The sequence below is a fragment of the Malaya genurostris genome, chromosome 1 (assembly GCF_030247185.1).
Source record: "Malaya genurostris strain Urasoe2022 chromosome 1, Malgen_1.1, whole genome shotgun sequence".
In the NCBI taxonomy this organism is placed as follows: Eukaryota; Metazoa; Arthropoda; class Insecta; order Diptera; family Culicidae; genus Malaya; species Malaya genurostris.
The window spans coordinates 55,171,830-55,192,959 of record NC_080570.1 but is presented as its reverse complement, the minus strand read 5'-3'; the positions used below and the strand labels follow the sequence as shown (position 1 = coordinate 55,192,959).

The 21,130-nt window shown below is 39.9% G+C and overlaps 1 protein-coding gene across 12 annotated transcripts in view; it reads right to left on the bottom strand.

The window, feature by feature from the left end:
* Nucleotides 1-21,130, bottom strand: part of LOC131439920 (afadin) — a 225,740-nt gene that overhangs the window by 1,957 nt on the left and 202,653 nt on the right. For 8 of the 12 annotated variants that reach the window (XM_058611044.1, XM_058611036.1, XM_058611052.1 and 5 more), the window contains 4 exons: nucleotides 10,770-10,907; nucleotides 10,297-10,423; nucleotides 7,871-10,229; nucleotides 69-187 (listed from right to left, as the gene is read on the bottom strand). In XM_058611044.1, the coding sequence (XP_058467027.1) occupies nucleotides 69-187; nucleotides 7,871-10,229; nucleotides 10,297-10,423; nucleotides 10,770-10,907 (2,743 nt within the window). Of the gene's footprint in view, nucleotides 1-68; nucleotides 188-7,870; nucleotides 10,230-10,296; nucleotides 10,424-10,769; nucleotides 10,908-17,758; nucleotides 18,699-21,130 lie in introns of those variants that run through there. The other 4 variants (XM_058611089.1, XM_058611085.1, XM_058611060.1 and 1 more) reach the window with 3 other exon arrangements.

Here is a 21,130-nt window from a genome sequence, read left to right as displayed (position 1 = left end):
AAAACACGAAAAATAAAGTGGAAAATTGTTTTTGTATTATTGCATTTCTCATTTTGAATCCAACGTACCGGTAAACTTCCTGAGCCCCGATTACACCGGGCGTTGCTTGCACTTGCATGTTCCAGCTCTCCGCATCGGGGGTGGTTGGCGTGTGCAGCATGGCTGGCATGGTTTCATCGATGAAGCGCTGCGAACAGTAAAGAGATACGATAAAGCGTGGACACCTTTGAGTTTATGGCGAATGGAGAGTATGCTATAAAATAAAATCACTCATTTTGACAACAGTGATGCTACTCGTGGAATTCTTCAGCAACTAGCATTATGGTTGGCCGAGCAATTTTATGGTTTTGCTATTGCATTGCACGGATAAGTTCTCGTTGAAAAATTTGATATTTTTTTGTAATATTGATAAAAACAATTTAGAGTTGTTTTAAAAAAAGATCACTAAAACTAGATAAATTATCATTCAAGTTTTAAATTAATTATCTGATCCGGTTTGTTAGACGAGCTGCAGCAAATTATAACTGAAACAGATCTTCTTGTGTGGCTGATACTGTCACAAAACGGACATACACTTATCAGGAATCATAACTAATTGGCTCAAGTGGCACGTCCCACTGTGTTGTGCGATAGATCTTGGGTATCTCATGTGCTTTTACTCTTTTCGGATCAAAAGTTTAAATTGGAAATGGATCTCATTCTCATAACTTGAAAGCAGAGCAAAGAGTGACATTAATCAGAGCATCCCGTAAGCTGACCCAGAGTCGCCCAAACAACTTTTGAGATGTTTGTTTTATCAACCTGGGGTCGGACTTCAATCGCGTCCATGCGAGTTTGTTTATTCTTTTCTTTTTTTTTTATGAGTTATTGTTTAGGGCGCATACCACGTGTTCGTTTCACTCGGAGTCAGAGTCGCCCGCATGTAGGTTCAAAAACCAAAACGGTATTAGTTTCGTCATTTTCGTCTATTTTGAATCAATGAAAATGACTTTTATTAGATCTTTACAAGAGTAAATCACTAAATCAGTATTTTTTAATGCTGCACTAGGAAACGAATCCGAGAATAATTTGTTCTAACGATTTGTTCGAAGTAGAAGTCTATTTGAAGAATAATTTAGCCTAGTTAACCTATATACTTCAAAAAATGCCTGCTATCAAGAAAGACACTATGTCAAAAATTTAAAATAACAAAATACGGATGAAGTTCCCTGTCTTGAAAACAATTCCTTCTAACAACATTTACGATATTCTTCTAAGATACTGATTGTATCAAAAAAGAATGAAATTCTAAAATAAAAAAAAATTGATGCTTGTCGATCTAAGAAAGAAACAACAATCTCAAAGCATTCGCTTCATAACTATCATCACTTCTTCCGGAAGTGAAAGTATCATATCAAATCGAAGACGAAGAGGAATGTGTCGAGTCAAGGTAGATAAACTGGAACATCACGATGTCGTATCACTGCAGGAACTTTGTTGGATGGGACAGAAAGTGTGGAAAAGCGGACATCGAGCGACTACCTTCTATCAGAGCTGTGGCACAACCAGTGTTTTAGGAACGGGATTCGTAGTGTTGGGCAAAATGCGCCAGCGCGTGACCTCAGTGCCTACATTCATTCTGGTCACAATCTTCTTGTGGTTGGTATGGGCTCAAAACTATCGACGGTGCACAACACTCGTCGCACAGGAATCTCGAGCAGCTACGTAGCGTTCGACTGCAGAGGAATACGCGCAACAACTGGAGTGCTAGTGCTACCAACGGAGGATCAGTTTGGCGCGGCGACTTTTGAAGATGGCTGGAGGAATATAAGGTCAGCCGTGAGTAGCACTGCTGCAACCGTACTAGACACGAGGTTATCGAATCGAAGAAATGACTAGTTTGACGGCGAATGTCAGCAGTTGGTCGAAGAGAAATATGCAGCAAGGGCGAGGATGCTACAACACCGCACTAGAGCGAACAAGGAACGATACAGACTAGCGCGGAACAGACAGAACACGGGTTTCCGGAAGAAAAAGCGCCACCAGGAAGATCAAGATCGCGAAGTGATGGAACAGCTGTACCGCGCAAATGACACACGAACCGAAATATGTAGAGATACCAGTGGTAACCTTCTCACTAACGAATGTGAAGTGATTGACAGGTGAAAGCAGTACTATGACGAGCATCTGAATGACGAAGCGCAGGATACAGATAACGACACAGGAATCAATCTGGATGCACGCACAGCCGACGACAGATTCCCAACAACGTCGATCTGTCGGAGATAAGTGAGGAGATCGGCAAGCTGAGGAACAACAAAGCCGCGGGTACTGATCGGTTACCAGGTGAGCTGCTCAAACATGGAGGAGAGGCACTGGCTAGAGCGCTGCACTGGATAATTTCTAAGATTTGGGAGGAGAAGATTCTACCACAGGAATGGATGGATGGAGTGGTATGTCCCGTCTACAAAAAAGGGCGATAAGCTAGATTGTTGCAATTACCGCGCAATCACATTGCTGAACGCCGCCTACAAGGTACTCTCCCAAATCCTTTGCCGTCGTCTATCACCAATAGCTAAGGAATTCGTAGGGCCGTACCAAGCGGGATTTACTGGAGCCCGCGCCACTACGGATCACATATTCGCGATAAGACAAGTACTCCAGAAGTGTCGTGAATACAACGTATCCACGCATCATCTATTCATTGACTTCAAAGCGGCATACGACACAATCGATCGAGAACAGCTATGGCAGATCATGCACGAATACGGTTTTCCAGATAAACTGACGCGATTGGTAAAAGCAACGATGGAGAGAGTGATGTGCTACGTCCGAGTATCTGGGACGCTCTCAAGTCCCTTCGAATTTCCGAGGACTATGGCAAGATGATGGACTCTCTTGTATCTTGTTCAATATTTCTTTGGAAGGTGTGAATCGAAGAGCGAGGATCGACACAAGTGGCACGATCTTCCGAAAGTCCGTACAACTTTTTGGCTTCGCTGATGTTATTGATATTGTGACACTTAACCTTGAGAAGATGATGGAAGCATACATCGAACTGAAAGCTGAAACTAGGCGTATCGGACTGGCCATAAATGCGTCAAAAACAGAATACATGAGAGGAAGATGCTCTAGAGAAGAAACACCACCACGAATATTGATAGACGGTGACGATATCAAGGTGGTTGACGAGTTCGTGTATTTGAGCTCATAGGTGACTGCCGATAATGACACCAGCAGAGAAATTCAGAGACGTATTTTGGTAGGAAATCGTGCGTACTTTGGACTCAGAAAATCCCTTCGATCGAAAAAAGTACGCCACCGTACGAAATTGACCATCTACAAAACGCTCATTAGACCGGTTGTTCTCTATGGCCACGAGACCTGGACTATGTTGGCAGAGGACCAACGCACCCTTAGTGTTTTCGAAAAAAAGGTACTAAAGACCATCTATGGCGGAGTGCAGATGGAAGACGTAACGTGGAGACAGCGTATGAATCACGAATTGCAACAGCTGCTAGGAGAACCACCCATCGTACGGACAGCTAAAATCGGACATCCACGATGGGCTGGGCATGTCATAAGGATGTCGGACGACAGCCCAGTGAAAATGGTTCTTGAATCTAATCCGACTGGTACAAGAAGAAGAGGGGAGCAGCGAGCAAGATGGATCGATCAAGTGGAAGGTGATCTACGAAGCATCCGTGCCTTGAGTGGCTGGCGATGAGCAGCCATGGACCGAGTTATGTGGAGACGTATACTAAGCGATGTGATGTCACGGTAATTGTTCACATCTTTTTTTTCACCTTTGTTATACACTGGGAACATAAAAGAAGATTTCCAGTCGAGCATTTTTTTCAAAATAACTATCGGTAAGCCGTCAGGGCCAGATGAGGTAGAAGCCTTCATACAAACGATTGCCGTCCGAATAGAATCCTCATCAATATTGATGAATTAAAGCATTATTGCTTAATATTAAGTTGTTCATCGAGATGAACGCCAAGATCCTGAACACTAGTCGATCTTCCAATCAAGGATGCACCCAGAAAGTATTCGAAATGAAATGGTACTTTTTTCCTCGTGAACGTAATTGTCCAGCACTTGTCGGGATTTACTACCACACGATTAATTTTACATCACTCTGCGAAAATTAACAATTTCCGCTGGAAAAAGGCTGCGTCTTCTAAGTTCCGGATGATGTGGATGATCTTGAATCATCAGCAAACGATAAGCGAGGACCTTCCAGAGCGAAACTAACATCATTGGAGTACAGTAAAAATATTAACGGTCCAAGATGACTTCCCTGTGGCATTTCGGATGATGCGAGGAAATCTTCGGAAGTGTGATCGTCAATTTTATCTTCTAAACGACGATTCTTGAGGTATGACTGTAACTAACGAAAAATGTTCAAACTGAATCCAAACTTGTGATGTTGTTGTGGTTGATTATATCGAAAGTGAAGGAAAGATCTGTGTAAAGCGCTATTCACACTACACCGTGACGTATCCGGAACGGGACCGGATCGTGTCAGCAACGTGCCGGGATTTATTTGTAAAATATTCTCATTATACCGGGCACTATGCGTGTCGCTGCCGTTGCTATTAGTAACATACACAATCGTTGCGTTTGATGTTTTTCTGTTCCTCACGAAAACGGCACATGTTTCCAACGAAGAATTGGCCGTAATTTCAATTGCTCTGAATGACGAAGATAATCAGCAGTTTAAGAACAAATCAGAAAGAAGATTTGGGTGCATGAACTTTGGCGAAAAAGAGCAGTTGAGGGTGAATTCACCACCTTCTATAAGCAGCTTGTGAATGACGAGATCAAGGAATATTTCCGAATGTCAGAAGCCTGTTTCAACTCGCTGTTGTGTAAAATTCATCCGTATCTTAAAAAGCATGACATTACATTCCGATTAGCAGTGACCCCCCGAGAGAGACTGGCAGTTTGTTTAAGATATTTCCATTAATTTGTTAACAAGATTTCTTTGTAAATGCCAATAAACCTCCAACCAAAAATTGTATAACGATCATTGAGATGGTTAATAGTTTGTGTTCGTCTCATGATTTCAGATATTTAGCAATAGGAGACACGCAAAAACACAGAGCATTTAGTTACAGACTTGTGGCAAGTACTGTCCACCAGATTGTTCACGAGATATGTCGTGTAATTACCGAAAAATTTATCGACGATGCAATGCCGAAACCAACAGAAGATATGTGGAAAAAGATTGCTAACGATTTCTACACTATGTGGAATTTCCTGCTGTGTCTTGGAGTCATGAATGGAAAGCATGTGACAATTTAAGTACCTGCCAACAGTGTCTTTGAGTTAACGCATGCTTTGGCCGTGCTTCGGACGTGTGTCGATACAGACACGGGTACGACACGGTCTAGTGAGAATATGGAGCTGCATTAAGCGCTATTCTCACTAGGCCGTGTCGTACCCGTGTCTGCATCGACACACGTCCGAAGAACGGTCAAAGCATGGGTTGACTCAGGTCCTTGAATTGTCACATTCTTTCCATCCAACGCTCCAAGACACAGAGGGAAGTTTCACAAAAATCGATAGCAATCTTCTTTCCATTTCTGTTGGTTTCGGCATTACATCGTCGATAATTTTTTGGTAATTACACGACATTTACAAAGAAATCTTGTTAACAAATCAATGAAAATATCTTAAACGAACCGCCAGTGTCTCCCGGGGAGTCACAACTAATCGGAATGTAGTGTCATGCTTTTTAAGATAGGGAAGAATTTTACTAAACAGCGAGTTGAAACAGGCCTTTGACATTCGGAAATATTCCTTGATCTCGTCATTCACAAGCTGCTTATATGAGGTGGTGAATTCACCCTCAACTGCTATTTTTCGCCAAAGTTCATGCACCCAAATCTTCCTTCTTTTTTCTGTTTTTAAACTGCTGATTATCTTCATCATTCAGAGCAATTGCAATTACGGCCAATTCTTCGTTGGAAAAATGTGTCATTCTTGTGAGGAACAGAAAAACATCAAATGCAAAGATTGTGTATGTTACTAACAGCAAACGGCAGCGACACGGAAAGCGCACGGTATGATGAGAATATTTTACAAATAAGTTCCGGCACGTTGCGGTCCCGTTCCGGATACGTCACGGCTTAGTGTGAATAGGGATTAAATCAGCGACGCATTTTTTGAGGAGCCGCCAATTATTTTCATGCACAACTTCTTAATGTAGGAATTTGTTTCTAGCAGTACATGATGTTGTGTTGCCCCAAACCTTTGTGTCAATTTCCGTTGATTTGATTGGAATTGTAATTTTCTAAAGGAGTAAATATATTTCAAGCGAACAGATACTGAGAACTATCATTGTTCTTATATAAAAAAAATTGGGAACCACTGGCTTATGGTATTCAGAATGCAAAATTTAGTATTTATAATGCTTTCAATCTGTTTGTCTGTACCTGAAGATTCTAATATTGTTGGTAATAAATATGCTGACGACATATGCCAGCGTTGTTAGGTTCTGTTATAAGCTTCCTCTGAGTTTCAAAACTACTGGAGAAGGATCAGTCTCTAGGTAAACATATTTTTGGATGAATCTTGCCGAGCAATTTTAATGGGATTTTTAAAATTTCTCGAAGCGCTACTGTGGTTAATTGTCACTTGACCACTATAAAACGAGCTGAATCATATTCATAAAAGCTCTAAGCTCTGTCGCAGCAGACCCTGTCAGCTTGGAGCGACTTCAATCTTCAGTTCAGCAACGCCATCGCACGGAATCACATTCAACATATCATATCAGCTGTTTTCCAAAGAACGGCGAATCTAACATTGACAGCAAATGGAGAAAAACATCGATGAATGTTTCAACTTTGGTTTCAAATCGTATTTAGAAATCATCGTCTATTCTCAGATCAATTTTTGATTAGTCGATGATCTGTTCGTTTATCTTTAAAAAGTATGCAAATTTTACCACTTTCCTTCTATATCTACTGAATAAATCAACATAAAAAGAGTTTCGCCCTTTTTCGATTTGTTTACTTTTATGCTTCCTGTGTGAATGATGAAGTTACGCCCTTGCGCATTTTTTGTGAAATTAGTTGGTTTTCGTGACTAAGATAAATATTCGGGTAATTTTATCGTCTCATTTATTATTTCCAGTAGTAAAAGGTTCGGAAACTATCAAAAATAAAGAAAACAAATAGTTTCGCCCTTCCTTATTAGGAATTGAAGTATCGCCCTGTTTGTTTGCATGGAACACGGAGGGCGAAACTTTCGTAAACAAATGGAATGACAGTTTCGCCCTTTATAGTTCTTTGTATTACTAAGATTGAGATTTTTGTAGAATCCGATTTTTTTAGGCAAAATTGTAGGATTTTGAAGAATTTATTGGTAGGAGAGAGAAACTCGATTTGTTTACTTTTGTAAGATTCGTCCTTCTTTGAAAAACAGCTGATATCAATTGTATGGGTGCGCAGTGCTGCTATTTTGACGAATTTGACATTTCTCTCTCCTACTTCTATATACGAGATTCGATGCGGACCATGGGGGCCATGCTCGCAAAAAAGAATGTTACCAATGATATGTTCGGGAAATGTGAGAGCTGGATATCTTGTTAATATGATGTCTTTGGTCGCAGGCTATATTTGTCTTCTATTTTTACTCTACTTTACTCAACTTTTTACTCTACTTCAATTCTTTTCCCATTTTCCTTCTGTCATATCGGATGAATGATGAGAAATAAAGGGTAACGCACAAATCTAGAAACAAGGACCGCTTTAGCTAATTTCCTTTGAATATGATTCTAATTTAGACGCACGGTTAAAGAACTGTGAACCTGAAGCAGATTTCCAACTTTCTCGGTTTTCTTTGTACATATAAAACATTTAATTGCAACAGCGTTACTTACATCCGGATCCGGTCGCTCCATAATCGTCCCCAGTGTTCCCTGTTCGCCGGCGCCACTGCTTCCGATCAGATGTCCCGCTTCCGTATAGCTGCTACCAATGTTGCTGGTATTTCCGGAGAAGAATCCCCCGCCGGTGTTAGTATTACTGTTGTTGTTGTTGTTGTTGTTGTTATTATTCACCATATTTGCTGCTGCAATAGCATCTTCATCGTGGAACGAAACGCGCTTGTTATCTCTGAACGAGCCACCAAGTGTGGAAACGTTGTTGTTATTGTTATTGGTAATGTTTCCCACATTACTACCGGCATTGTTGATCGGCGGGGTTCCAAAATTCGGTGACATCACGGTTTGAGTAGGGGCAGTTGCCAAAAGATTGTTGCTATATCTTCCCAAAGTGTTGCCATTTCCGTTGTTGTTAGTGTTGTTGTTGTTGCTGTTATTAGTCAGAATACTTTGCTGCTGCTGCTGTTGGTGATCCAAGGTAGCAACGTTACTGTTAAAAGCAAGTTTTGTAGCACTGCTTCTGATCTTTTGCTGTTGCTGGGACATAATGACATACGAACTGTTTCGTTCTGGCGGCGGCGGTGGTGGAACTGCGCCATGATTGTTGTTGGCTGTGTCCTGAAGGTAACCATTCATCGTTGTTTGCGGTTCGATCGGTTCTTCGTCTACATGCTGTTCTCCAAGGTTCAGATGTGACATGTCCACACCCATTTGGGTGATCAATTGGTTTGCATTGGTGTTATTCATCGTTATTTCACTGAGATTGAGCTGCTTGTCGTGATGTGCAAAACTGGCTGATTTAGCTGCTCCCTTAGATGGAGAAGACGGGGTGCTATTGTTGTGTTTGAGGATACTCTTCGGTTGAATAGAAGCACTAGCCGAAGCGACCTGTTGTTGAAAGCTAGCGATTGTATTCGCTACGGAACTAACCGGTTGTTGTTGACTTTCGTTGGAGGCAACTTCGGAGCTTTGAACAGACGAAGTCTTAACGTCGACTTGTTTCATTTTTGTTAAAGGCGCCGAAATAGTATTGTGGCCTTGCGTCAGTCTCAGCACCTCATGGATTGCGGTGGAATCTTTTCCGTACGGAGACGAATCATTGTCGAAATCGGCATCCTCCTCCATGGCGCGTTTTTCAAAATCTCGTTCGAGCATGAGAGTGCGTAGTTGATCATCTTGCTGCGGCGATCGATGCGATAGATTTTGTAACTCAGCGATCTGTTGATCGCGCCATGCCCGTATCTGTTCTTTACGGACCTCGGTTTCCTTTTCCTTCTCTTCGCGTTCCCACGGATTGTTCCCTGGGGCGATGTTTTTCGACTGCTGAGGCATCGTTGGATAGAAGCCGACCTTTGGTGGCTCGGATGAACTGTAAGCACTCACGGGGGGAGCATTCGCGGGTGCCGTTTTGAACAGAGGATGAGTATTGGTCGGTGGAAGTGGTGGATGCTCTTGATCGGTTGCACCCGGACGCAACTGCGGCTTAGGAGCCGTCGTTGGCGGCAGCTGTTTGTGAGAGGTTAGTGGAGTACTGGGATGGGGACTAGCACCGCTGTAGCCTTGATGATGTTGTTGTTGCTGCTGTTGTGGCATTGAAGGGGATGGCATCATTGAAGAATCAGGATTTTGCGGACGCTGCTGTGGAGGCACAACCTGATTGCGCCGTTTTATCAACTCGTTCATCTCTGCTAGTTTCGCTTGACCACGAAGTAGCGAGGCATGTTGTTGTTGTTGCTGCTGCTGTTGTTGCTCGCTTGGGTAGAGCTGCGGGGACATCATGGGACTACCGTTTTGATATCCAAAACCACTAGCAATCATGTTGACGTTTTGCATGCTCTGACTAGCCGATAGACCACTTGGGTGTTGCGTTGGATGTTGGTGAGGTTGCTGTGGTGGCTGTTGCTGCTGGAAGGAATGTGCAATGTTCGGCATTGACGGAGCCATCATTTGATTCAATCGAAGACTCTGCTGTCCCTGCGAGTCACGCACAAAGTTATTCATGCCCATTTGTTGTTGTTGTTGTTGCTGTTGTTGATGTTGCATTTTCTGAAGTCGATTGTTCATCGTATTGGAACCGGTTGCCCCGAGGTTCAGATGTGATATGTTACTGCTAAGAGGTTGCTGTTGGTGATGCGATGGCGGAAGTTGCTGCTGCTGTTGTTGTTGATTAGGCATCGCTGCGTACGACATCGAGTTGGTTGGTGTTGTCAACAACAAGGCGCTGCTTGGATTGATATTGTTATTGCTATTGAAATAGGCAGATGCTGGACGGCTTAGAATTGATTGCTGCTGACTGTTTCCACTGCTAATCGATGCACCCGGGGAGTTGAGTGATGTTTGTAGGGGCATCGGGGGTCTAGAAGTAGACAGGAAATGCTAGAATTAGTACAGGAACCCCTGTGGAAAGCAACGCAATTCCTCACCTTTCACCCAAATTGGGATGGCTTTGATTCTGCGCGCGATAAACACTTAGATTTTGATAAAACCCTTGGTCCTGGCTACTGCCTCCCGCAAGGTTGTGGATGCTACGAGATTTATTAGCCGAAGTACCTACGAAAACGGAACTATCAATGATTTGTTCTTCACGATACGGTTGTGAATCAACTTGTGCAACTTGTTCTTCGACAAACGCGTGTTGTATTGGATCCTATAATTGTATGCAGTGCAACCCGATATTAGTTCTTGAACTCGTGCTATTTCACATTAAATGCAGAACGATATATTGATGATATGATATGTCAAACGGATATAATACAAACACAAACCAAATGTCTTATCGAATAATGAAAGCAATATGAGACATTGTACAGTAAAAAAAAACTAGAGACTAGAGCCGTCTCTCGAGACATTCCAAGAAACGGTCGAACCGGCATTTTGTAACACTACTATTCCTTACCAATGTTGCCGACGTGGTGCAGTGCAGGAACCGATTTGCTGTTGAGTAATTGCTGTCCAGGTGGGCAAGGTAGAGGTGGTTTGCTGGGGTCACTGGTACCTATGCGTGTCATGTCTCGTTCGGACATTCGTCTGCCACCTGTAGTTGACGACGGAGCGGAACAACAAATTTTGAAGTGATCGGAAACGGTTTTTGATAGTTGCAGAACCGAAAAAGAAGTGTTAATCAACGGGTTTGGGATAGCGGGTGTTAAAGAGATTATTCTTCTAGTATAGGGCAGTAAAAAATACCGAAACTATTCCCAAGTAATCGCCAAGCCTCACAATTGCTCCAGCATGCAGATAAAGGGCAAATACAAGACTTGATTGACGACTTGGGTTGTACAAATTATTTTTTGAAAGCTGCACAAGCTTGAAGAAGGTACTTTTCGTGTTTTCTTAGGGGAGAAACAAATATTAGAAAAAATTCGCATGCAAATCGTGGGTTCGACTAACTACTAACATTTTAAGTAAACTATCATTCTACAGTGATTAACATACGAAAAATTACTTTGCTACAGATTAAACTACGCAACAGGAACAGGGATTCCGTGAGCGGGTCTTATTTGAAGATTTCTAATCCCAATTTATTGGTTTATTAGCCTTACTCTTTATCAACCTTGCAACTGTCATGCTTGTGCGGAGTAAGCCGGAATGCGTGTTCGAATGTTGTCAGTGTAGGAAACAGCTTGAATTCGCAGATCAACAATGTGGGTTCCAGTAGACTTTTTGTAGTAAATACACATTTTCTCCGGTTCTACTAGGTTCTACACAAACCTCACCCGTGTATACCTCATTGTTTGGAAATTTTGTTTTGCAAAATGACGCCATGAATAATCCAGCGATGAATCAAGTTCGTGTTTGACTGTTATCAATGGTTTGTTTACATTTTCTGCTAGATGTTTTATCGTTGCAGCTATAGAGTGCCTATAACCAGAGTGACGAGTTCTCATCCGTAATGTTGGCAACAATTCAAATCATTCCATTTGCAGATTTGCTTTACATTGAATTGACAGAGCGTTTGCTCGTTTGGAACTGGTAGCTGTCATTCCAAACGAACAGCTGTCGTCACTCTGAATAAACCCGAGTTCATTTGTGACGTAACGGCAACACTGTTTTTGACAGATCACTCGTGAATTGTGTCTTGTGTCCAGAGATGCCATTTATACAGATTTATCTGTATTATACAGATTTTTACATGCGCATACAGATTTAATACAGAGTAGAGATTTTATACAGATTTCTCAAATTAAATACAGATTTATACAGATTTATAAAAAGTAAGAAAGAAATAATGAAACTTTTCCGTCTGAGCGTGTTTGATTGCCAATACTAAAATGAAAATTTTATCGTGCAGCTGTTTAATGATGAACGCTGAAATACATTTATATCATAATTTGAAACCAATTTGAACTGATGTTCAAGGAAGTCATGGCGTCATGAAACTTTATTGTCAGACTGAAAAGTTGTATGACCTGACTTGACGTTGCGTATTGGGCGTTTCAATTCCATGTTTGAATTCCAAGTCATCATTTTCAAACGAAAAAAGTATATGGATTTACAATTCAATTGTGGTTGATAACAAAAACAATAAAATTTCGTCGTTGAATGTTCTTGTCAGTGCGCAAGGACTTACGATATAAAGGAATGCTCCTTGCATCTGCAATTCTATAACAATAATCTAATGGAATAACATCTTTAAACATCATTTTATTTCCGAAATTTCCTTTCATTAGTGAATACAGACAAATACAGATTTTTTATACAAAGCAATACAGATTTCCTATGAAAATATCTGGCATCTCTGCTTGTGTCATTGTAAACAGAGATGCCAGGTCTGCAGATTTGTCTGTAAATCTGCAGATTTGGGATATAACATAGTGCTGCAGACATTTTTGTTGTGCAGACTTTTGAAATTATCGCAGACTTTTGCAGACTTTCGAAATTCTCGCAGACTTTCGTCTATATTTACAGACTTTTGAAATTTCCGCGACCTTTTTTTTTTTGCTCGCCAAGTCAGATTTACTGCAGATTTAAAGATCCTGTCTGCAGATATTTGAAATTTTTACCTGGCATCTCTGATTGTAAATCTTGTTTCATCCCCATCCAACGTTACCAGGTATACCGAATTATCGGTATTTATACAGATATTTGACCTCTATACCGCAATACAGATATGTACTCCCAAAATACCGATAATTCACGGATCGTACAGATAAATACCGATTTTCGTTGATAGCATGGATAGGCAGGAGAAAAGGTTGCTACGAGACCTTTTTTTTGCTCACCAAAATGAGCTTTGGTGACATTTCCGTGAAGTTATGTTGACGAGATTCTGATACCGATATGGTACAGATAGATTTTTGCGCCGAATACAGATTTTTGGAAAAATGACCTGGCTGGTTGAATCTAATTCAATCAAGAACCGTCGTTTGGTCAAGCATTTAATCATGAATGGGCGTTGGCAAAGTTGGAGGAAGATCCACTTTTTTTATCAAAAAAGTGTGTTCAGCGACGAAGCTCATTTCTGGTTGAATGGATACGTCAACAATCAAAACTACCGCATCTGGATTGAAGACCAGCCAGAAGCATTACAAAGAGCTACCAATGCATCCCGAAAAAAGTAACTGTTTGGTTTAGATTATGGACCGGTGGCAATATTCGTGAAATACCGGCCGATATGTTGAAGAGAGTATGCCAAAATTAGACCTTGTGAATGGGCCATCGTCCCGGGTTGGCGGTTCAATGCATAGGACGCTGGTCTTACAAGCCAGCTGTCGTCTGTTCGAGCCCCGACCTGGAAGGATTCTTAGTGTCAGTAGGATCCATAGTACTAGCCATGCAATGATTCTGTACACTAAGAATCGGCTGCGAAGTCTGTTGAAACAGAAAGGCCAAATTCCACCACAGGAATGTAATGCCAAGACTTTGGGCCATCTAAAGCGGAGCCGCGGCCAGCATTTGCAAGGAATCATTTTCAAACATTAAATTATATTGATTGTTCTATCGATTCCAATAAGGATTTCATCAATTTTCTCAAATTTTTTGTGTTTGTTTTTGAAACTAAAAACCTTTATCTTTAAAAAATCACCATTTATTAGGTTTTGCAGGATGACATCACAAATGAACTCGTGAGGAATGAAGTTCATGTTTGATATTTACCGGTGGTTTTTTTTTACATTTCCAATTAGGTTTTATATGAACATGGCATAACCTCACAAAATGAACTTTTTTTGGCAGCCGCCGGTGGTTTGTTTACAGTTTAAAAGTTTATCGTATGAATTTAACAATTGCAATGTCGCCTCACACTAAATAGATTTATACAAATATCGCTCCTTGATGCTGAAAACACATACAGGGCAACCTTTTTAGTTTTTTTTCACTGTGGAATACGTTTTTAACAGGCACTTGTTCGTCATTTTTCATTTTTTAACTTGCAGTCGCAAAACAAAACAAGTACACGGCAACTGTCAAAGATGAACTTGATTCATCGGCAGTTCATTTGTGTCGTCATCGTGCAAAACGTGTTTTGCACGAACATGGCATAACCTCACAAAAATGAACAAAATGAATCAATTTTGACAGCTATCAGTGGTTTGTTTATGTGTTCATTGCGTTCATTCTAATTTGAATACGTGTTGATAGATTTGTAAGCAAACCACTGATAGCTGTCAAAAGGTGAACTTGATTCATCGGCAGTTCATCGGTAGTTCATTCGAGTGACCATCGTGCAAAACCTAATTAGATTTTTTATCGTGACGTCACAACTGAACAAGAATTCATCCTTGACAATTCAGCGGTACTGTTTACAAACAAGCTCAAACAAAAATCGAAGAACACATCTCAAACAATCATCATCTTTACATTTTACCGCTAGTCAATTTTATTTAATAAATATCTAAAACAAACCGTATCCAATCGTGAACAAATGTTTTAAACTCTATGTAGGCGATATGGACCGTAAATGGTCTCATCCAATTTGTCAACAGGTAAACACAAAAATCTCTGTTTACAAACAGTACTGCTGAACTGTCAAAATGTGTTCATCAGATTGAGGTTAGCAGTTAGGTTTTTTACCGTCACTGCTAACCTCAATCGGATGAACACATTTTGACAGTTCAGCAGTACTGTTTGTAAACAGAAATTTCTTTTGTTTGTTTATTGACAAATTGGATCAGACCATTTACGGTCCGTATCGCCTAAATAAAGTTTTAAAACATGTGTGAAAGAGTGACGTTGGCAATTATACCTTATGATCAAAAACGAACAGGAATTTTCATTTTAAAATTCCCGCGCTTGTCCAATCGGTAAACTTTTATCCTCTCAACGTTGGCAACACTTTTATACACATTCTGTCAAATTTTGACGCATATCGTACGATTAGTTTTTGTTTGGCGTCTATACAAAGAAGTTGAAAAATTTTCGTGTAACGATTTTTATAATGGATGAAAACTTAGAACAACGTGCGTGCATCAAATTTTGTGTTGCAAATGGATTTAAGTGTTCCGAAACGTTGAAAATGTTAGAAAAGGCCTTTGCTGAATCGTGTGTAGGAAAAACACAGGCATACGAGTGGTATAAACGCTTCAAAGGTGGTCGTACAAGCTTGGATCATGATGAGATCCCTGGCCGCCCAACAACATCTGTTACTGAAGAAAACATTGAATCGGCAAAGCAAATCGTGTTGCAAAATCGTTCTGTACCGAATAGAGAGATTGCTGTGTTGTTGGGCATCTCTTATGGATCAGTTTAACACATTTTAACTAATGTTTTGGATTTGAAACGCGTCGCTTCTCGGCTGGTGCCAAAAAAGCTGAATTTCATTCAATGCGCCGGCTCACACAGCGTTGGTTGTGTCGCAGTTTTTGGCCAGAAACTCAACCAATATCATCAACCAAGCACCGTACTCTCCAGATATGGTCCCTTGTGACTTTTTCCTCTTCCCCAGACTCAAATTGCCATTGCGGGGAACGCGTTTTGAGACCATAGAGACCATAAAAGAGAATTCGCTGCGTGAACTAAAGGCCATACCTTCGGCGGTCTATAAAACTTGTATGGAAAATTAGATCAAGCGTTGGCATACATGTATTGCCGCAGGAGGAGAGTACTTTGAAGTCGATAATAAAGAAATTTATGAAAAATTGAAATTTTACGTTTTTTAATAAAATTCCGGTTCTTTTTTGATCATAAGGTACTCTCTCTGCTTTTCAATAAGAAACGAAAATGCTTCGTCTCTCTTCGTTTGTTCTGGTGTCGGTCATTTACGAATGAGACAGTAAAATATTGAAAATGAGGCTGTTGGATTGCTTTCTTTCATTGAGAATGCGTGACAATTTTAAGCTCTGATTGTCGTGAACAATTGACTAACTAGCAGTATTGAGTCCCTTTTTTCACGTACAAAAGCAAAGCCTTGAAATTATATTTCTCTGGAGAAGTTTGCCCTTCTGTTTCAACAAATTTTGCAACCGATTCAAAGTGTACAGAACCATTACATGAGTGGTGCTACGATCCTACTGACAATGAAAATCCTTACAGGTCGGGACTCGTCAACGAACCGACAACTGGCTTGTAAGACCAGTGCCCTATGCATGGAACTGCCAACTCGGGTACGTACACTGACGTCTTTTTTACACGGTTTTTTATGCGGTTTCCGTTTAGGCAGTTTCTTTACCGCGGATTTCAGAAGCTACGCGGTTTTTATACGAATTTCCAAAACTATCATCTTTTTTCCGGCGGATTTCTGAAAGTGAAGCAAATTTTTACGCGGATTTCCGAAGTTATGCGGTTTGTTTTGTATTACGTATCCCTCGTGTAATAGAGAGCCTTCAACACTGAGGTCCATCAAGTCAACACTCGGCCTCAATTTACTTTTTCAGTCAAAAATCTGTTTGGATTATCGAGGATTGAGAATTATGCTTTCATAAATTTTCAGAAGGATCGGTAAAAGTTGTAGATTTTGCTGAACAATACTTTGAATGAAAAATATGTTATTTTGAATAATAAAATCTCATAAATGTAGGAGAAATTCTCTTAGTCTTCTTTTACAATTTAGTACCTGGAGCTCCATAAATATTATTGACAAGCATGATGAAATTATATATAAACACCTAGAAAAAATCGTGTAAATTTACGTCATCTGAGACCGACTTTTACGAGCGTCAAAATGACTCATTTTTACGGTAGATCTAACACATATTTAATACATTAAGACATACTTTTGAGTACTGAAACATGTACAATTGCACGCCTGCTTGAAAGACGGGGTGTGTTTGACACATATTCAAATCATTCTTGTAAAACTCAGTCATTTTACGAATTATGTCCTTATGAATGTAGTCACATGTGCATGTTCCTCATCTGTAAATTTCATAATTTTTTACTGTGTAGACCTAAGGATCTAAGTAATGATATAATTTTCAATATTGTTAGTCAAACCCCCACACGTTAAAACGTTCCCGAACGTTCCAAAAGTTTCGCATTACATTACCAATCCTTTGTAGCTAAGACAATTCTAAACTGTTTATAAACTGATAAATATTCGAACGCTAAAAATTCAAAACCCAACATTGCTGATCTTTGATCCCTCCCGAATAATCACGCGTGTCCAAGCGAAGCGGTAAAAGCCTTCAAAAGAATCATTCATGTCTGATCCTGCAACAAGCAATTCCATTTGTCATTGTATTTTTTGCTTTTGTGACATGAAGACCAAAGCATTATGCCCCGTTTACACTTCTGCTGGCTGCCAGCATGCTGGTGTCAGTGTACTGCCCTCTTAGGAAAAAAACGTTCAACGGTGGTCCTTCGTTGGTCTAATACTTTGGATCATTGGACCACAGTTGAACGTTTTTTCCTAAGAGGGCAGTACACTGACACCAGCATGCTGGCAGCCAGCAGAAGTGTAAACGGGGCATTAGCGCTAAGTTGTGCTATAATTATTGCAAACAGCATTACGGCGGTAATTTCGTACTGGTTCTACTGGATGTCGACACTGGTCAGCTTTCGTCCGCAGTCGATGGTGTCTCGCCGTCATCCGGTGGCATTCCGTTGCCATTGGCATCCCAACTGTCCCGTCCCGTTGCGGCTGCATTTGGAACAGGTGCGTATTTACGATTGACGCATTTTAAAATCCGGATTAAGTTTTGCTGTTTCTTCAACTGTCGTAGCGTTTGTTTGGATGACTCTTGATATGGACTGAAAGGCCTCGGGCGTAATGGCGTTGCTGCTCGATGGGCGGAGTTCAAATTCGGACAACTTCCACCGTACAGGAGTCGAAGTTTGATAGTGTTATTCTCGATATTGGTACAGTTTTTTCTACAAAGTTTAACTTTTTTCAGGATGAATCCATCCGGCGGTGCAGTATTCCAGTAATCGACAATGTGATAGTTGTTTAAATTGAAGTCATTCTTGGGTCGATTCTTGCGTCCGTCGCATTCATTGGGAACCTCGGTTGACGGCTTCTCGCGCATCTCACCCGTTGAGCCAAATTCGCTCCATTGTTTCAGTTGACTTATTATCCTTTCCTCTTCCACCGGTGATAATTTATTGCTGGTACTGTCATTCCAGGACGAACGTTCGTGCCTGGAAAGATCGGGGGCGGACGAAGAGAAACTTCGATGTTTTCCAAGGTTACATTCTTTATGGCTATTTTCCGTCCGATTTGCGTGGTGATCGTCTAACGAATCGTAAAATTTTGTCAAAGCCCGTACTTTACCCTGACCAAGTCGAATCGCATCGGCTGACTTTGAGCTGCTCCGTTCCAATCCGTTGCCCTGTGGAGCGAACTCCGTTGTTTGTGACACCGGATAGCTGAGAAAATCCTGTTCCATGATCTTTTTGATGAGTGCACATGCAGTAGGAATGGGTGACGTCAGGGGGCGTGGTATGATTTCGACTGTAACGATGGTTGCATATGAGGACACGTACTTTTGGGAAATAAAAAGCTAAGATTTGAAGGAGAGTATGAAAACGGAATGATATTGTAGTACAAAAACGAACGAACTGTTTGATTACTGATACATTTACTGAAAAAAAGGCATGCGGTAAAGACACAGGAAATTTGGTTTCGACATTGTGAATATGAGTGCTATGCAGTTCCGGAAAATGCCCTGGATGATAGCATATAAATAGACTGAGGCCGCGTTCCGAGTAAACGCTATAGGCTATAGGTTGAGTCGAACTGGTAGCTGACATTTGTACGTGATTATCGAATATCAGAAGGAAGTGAAAAATATGCTCGGTCCGATTCAGCATTTACTCTGACGAGACCCTTTGGATTGCTGTAATAACGTTACTTGTTTATCACATACTAACGTCAGTTCCTAGCAAGTTTCAGACTTCACGATTGGTCTGCGTCATGAGAAGTAAAAGACTGTGAATGAACTTAACAAGATTTTTGAATGGAAGCGAGTCATAGCGTAAAAAAAACAATTCTTCGATTTTTTTTTTAGGAAAATATCGTGCATTCGTGTGTTTTTAAAGTGAAAAAAAAGTATTCTTCGTCCAACAACAAATTACGTCGAAAGCCGAGAGTGTCATTCTTACACTCCAAGAAAGAATTTTTACTCTCCTGCTCGTTTTCCAATGTCCGATTGACACGATTTACAATGAATAAACGAATAAATAAAAGTTCACAATGAATTCCGCAGCAAATCTGAGTGGGTGTAAAATTTTCAATTCCATTTAGAATTTATTATGAATTCATAATCAATGCGGAATCTAGTGCAACAACCGATTCCGAATAAATTTCGCCTTCAACCTATTAATTCGGAAATCTTTCAGAATTGAATGAACAAAAGTGAACTGAATTTTCAATTCGTTTTTTCTCCGATTTTACACCTTTTTGTGCTGCTTTTTAGTTACATTCGAATCAAAATTTTATATAACTGAATATATAAATTCGAATCTTAATTTTTTCGAATAAACAGGTAAATGACTAAGCCATCCTACACTTTGAATTCAAAGAAATTTTATTTGAAACCATTGCTCATTTTCATTTCCCTTTAATTCAAATACATTTGATATTTACTTCAAAGCAAATATTTTCTATTTCTACTGGCACAGAAATAAATAAAGAGAGCATTAAATTCAAATATATTGTGCTTTGAATTCAAATATATTTCATTTCCACATGAAACTAATTTCATTTCCCTTGGAATCAAATGCAATTGTTATTTGATTCAAAGCAAATTACTTTTGTTTCAACAATCAGGCTTTCGTGCGATTGTGTGTAGATTCTATGATGGATTTTTTCAAATTCAATAAACTGTTAATTAAAATAATTTCTGACTAACTAATGAAAATTAAATTTTTATTTATTATTGAATGCATTTTGTGCGCTCAGTTAAGTACGGTTGCGGTATTGACTCCTCTACTTCCTTTAGTTCAATAATTTTCAAAAACTAAACTGTAAAGCCGTTCCCTGGTATGAATAGAAATGTAAGTTCCCTGTACATATATAATTCATAACCTACAAATCCTATGAAAGCACTCAATAGTGAGCCCAATTCGTACAACTTTAATAGTGCAGATAATTTAAATTCTTCAACTGCTTCAAAAGTTATAACTTCCTCGAACGACGTTTTCCGTTTGAATGATGTAATAAAATGAAATCTTAGCAAAAGTTGTGCTAAATATCACAAAATCAAATAGTACAAATGTGTATTCTCTGGCCTTTGATTCAAGGACGAAAAATTTTAATCAACATTCTTTATTTGAATCTATACTCCGACATATGTTATTTGATTCAAATACATTTAAAGTACTGTAACAATCTTTCGAATCAAATAAATTTTTGATTTGATTCAATAAAATTTTGAAATTTAAATTCATACTCTAATATATTTGTATCTAATGTGCATTGCCACACTAAATTTGATTCGAAAAAAGTTTTATTTGATTCAAACAATTGTTTGAAATTGACTTGAAGACTCAATATATTAGAATCTAATGTGTTCTATTTCTTTGCGTGTAGGATTTCAGCGGGTCAGGATAATTTTGCCGAAAGCTGTTTCATCGAAAGCCATTTCTCCGAATGACATTTCGCCGAATCATACAATTGTAGTAATAACGTATCGGAATTGATTGAAAATAAATACAAATGAAGGATGATAGTGTTTGCGTTTGTTTTTTCTGACCTTAAATCGAACTTCTGAAATATCTCATATTTCAAATAACGAATAAATTCATTTCTCCGCGTTTAATTCAGAGAGGCTACTTCAGAGAGGCGCCATCTAACACATAGATGGCGCTAATTTTATTACAGTCACCTTTAAAAGACAGCTATTAAAATTTCATGATATTCTATTCATTAGTTTGTTTATATTG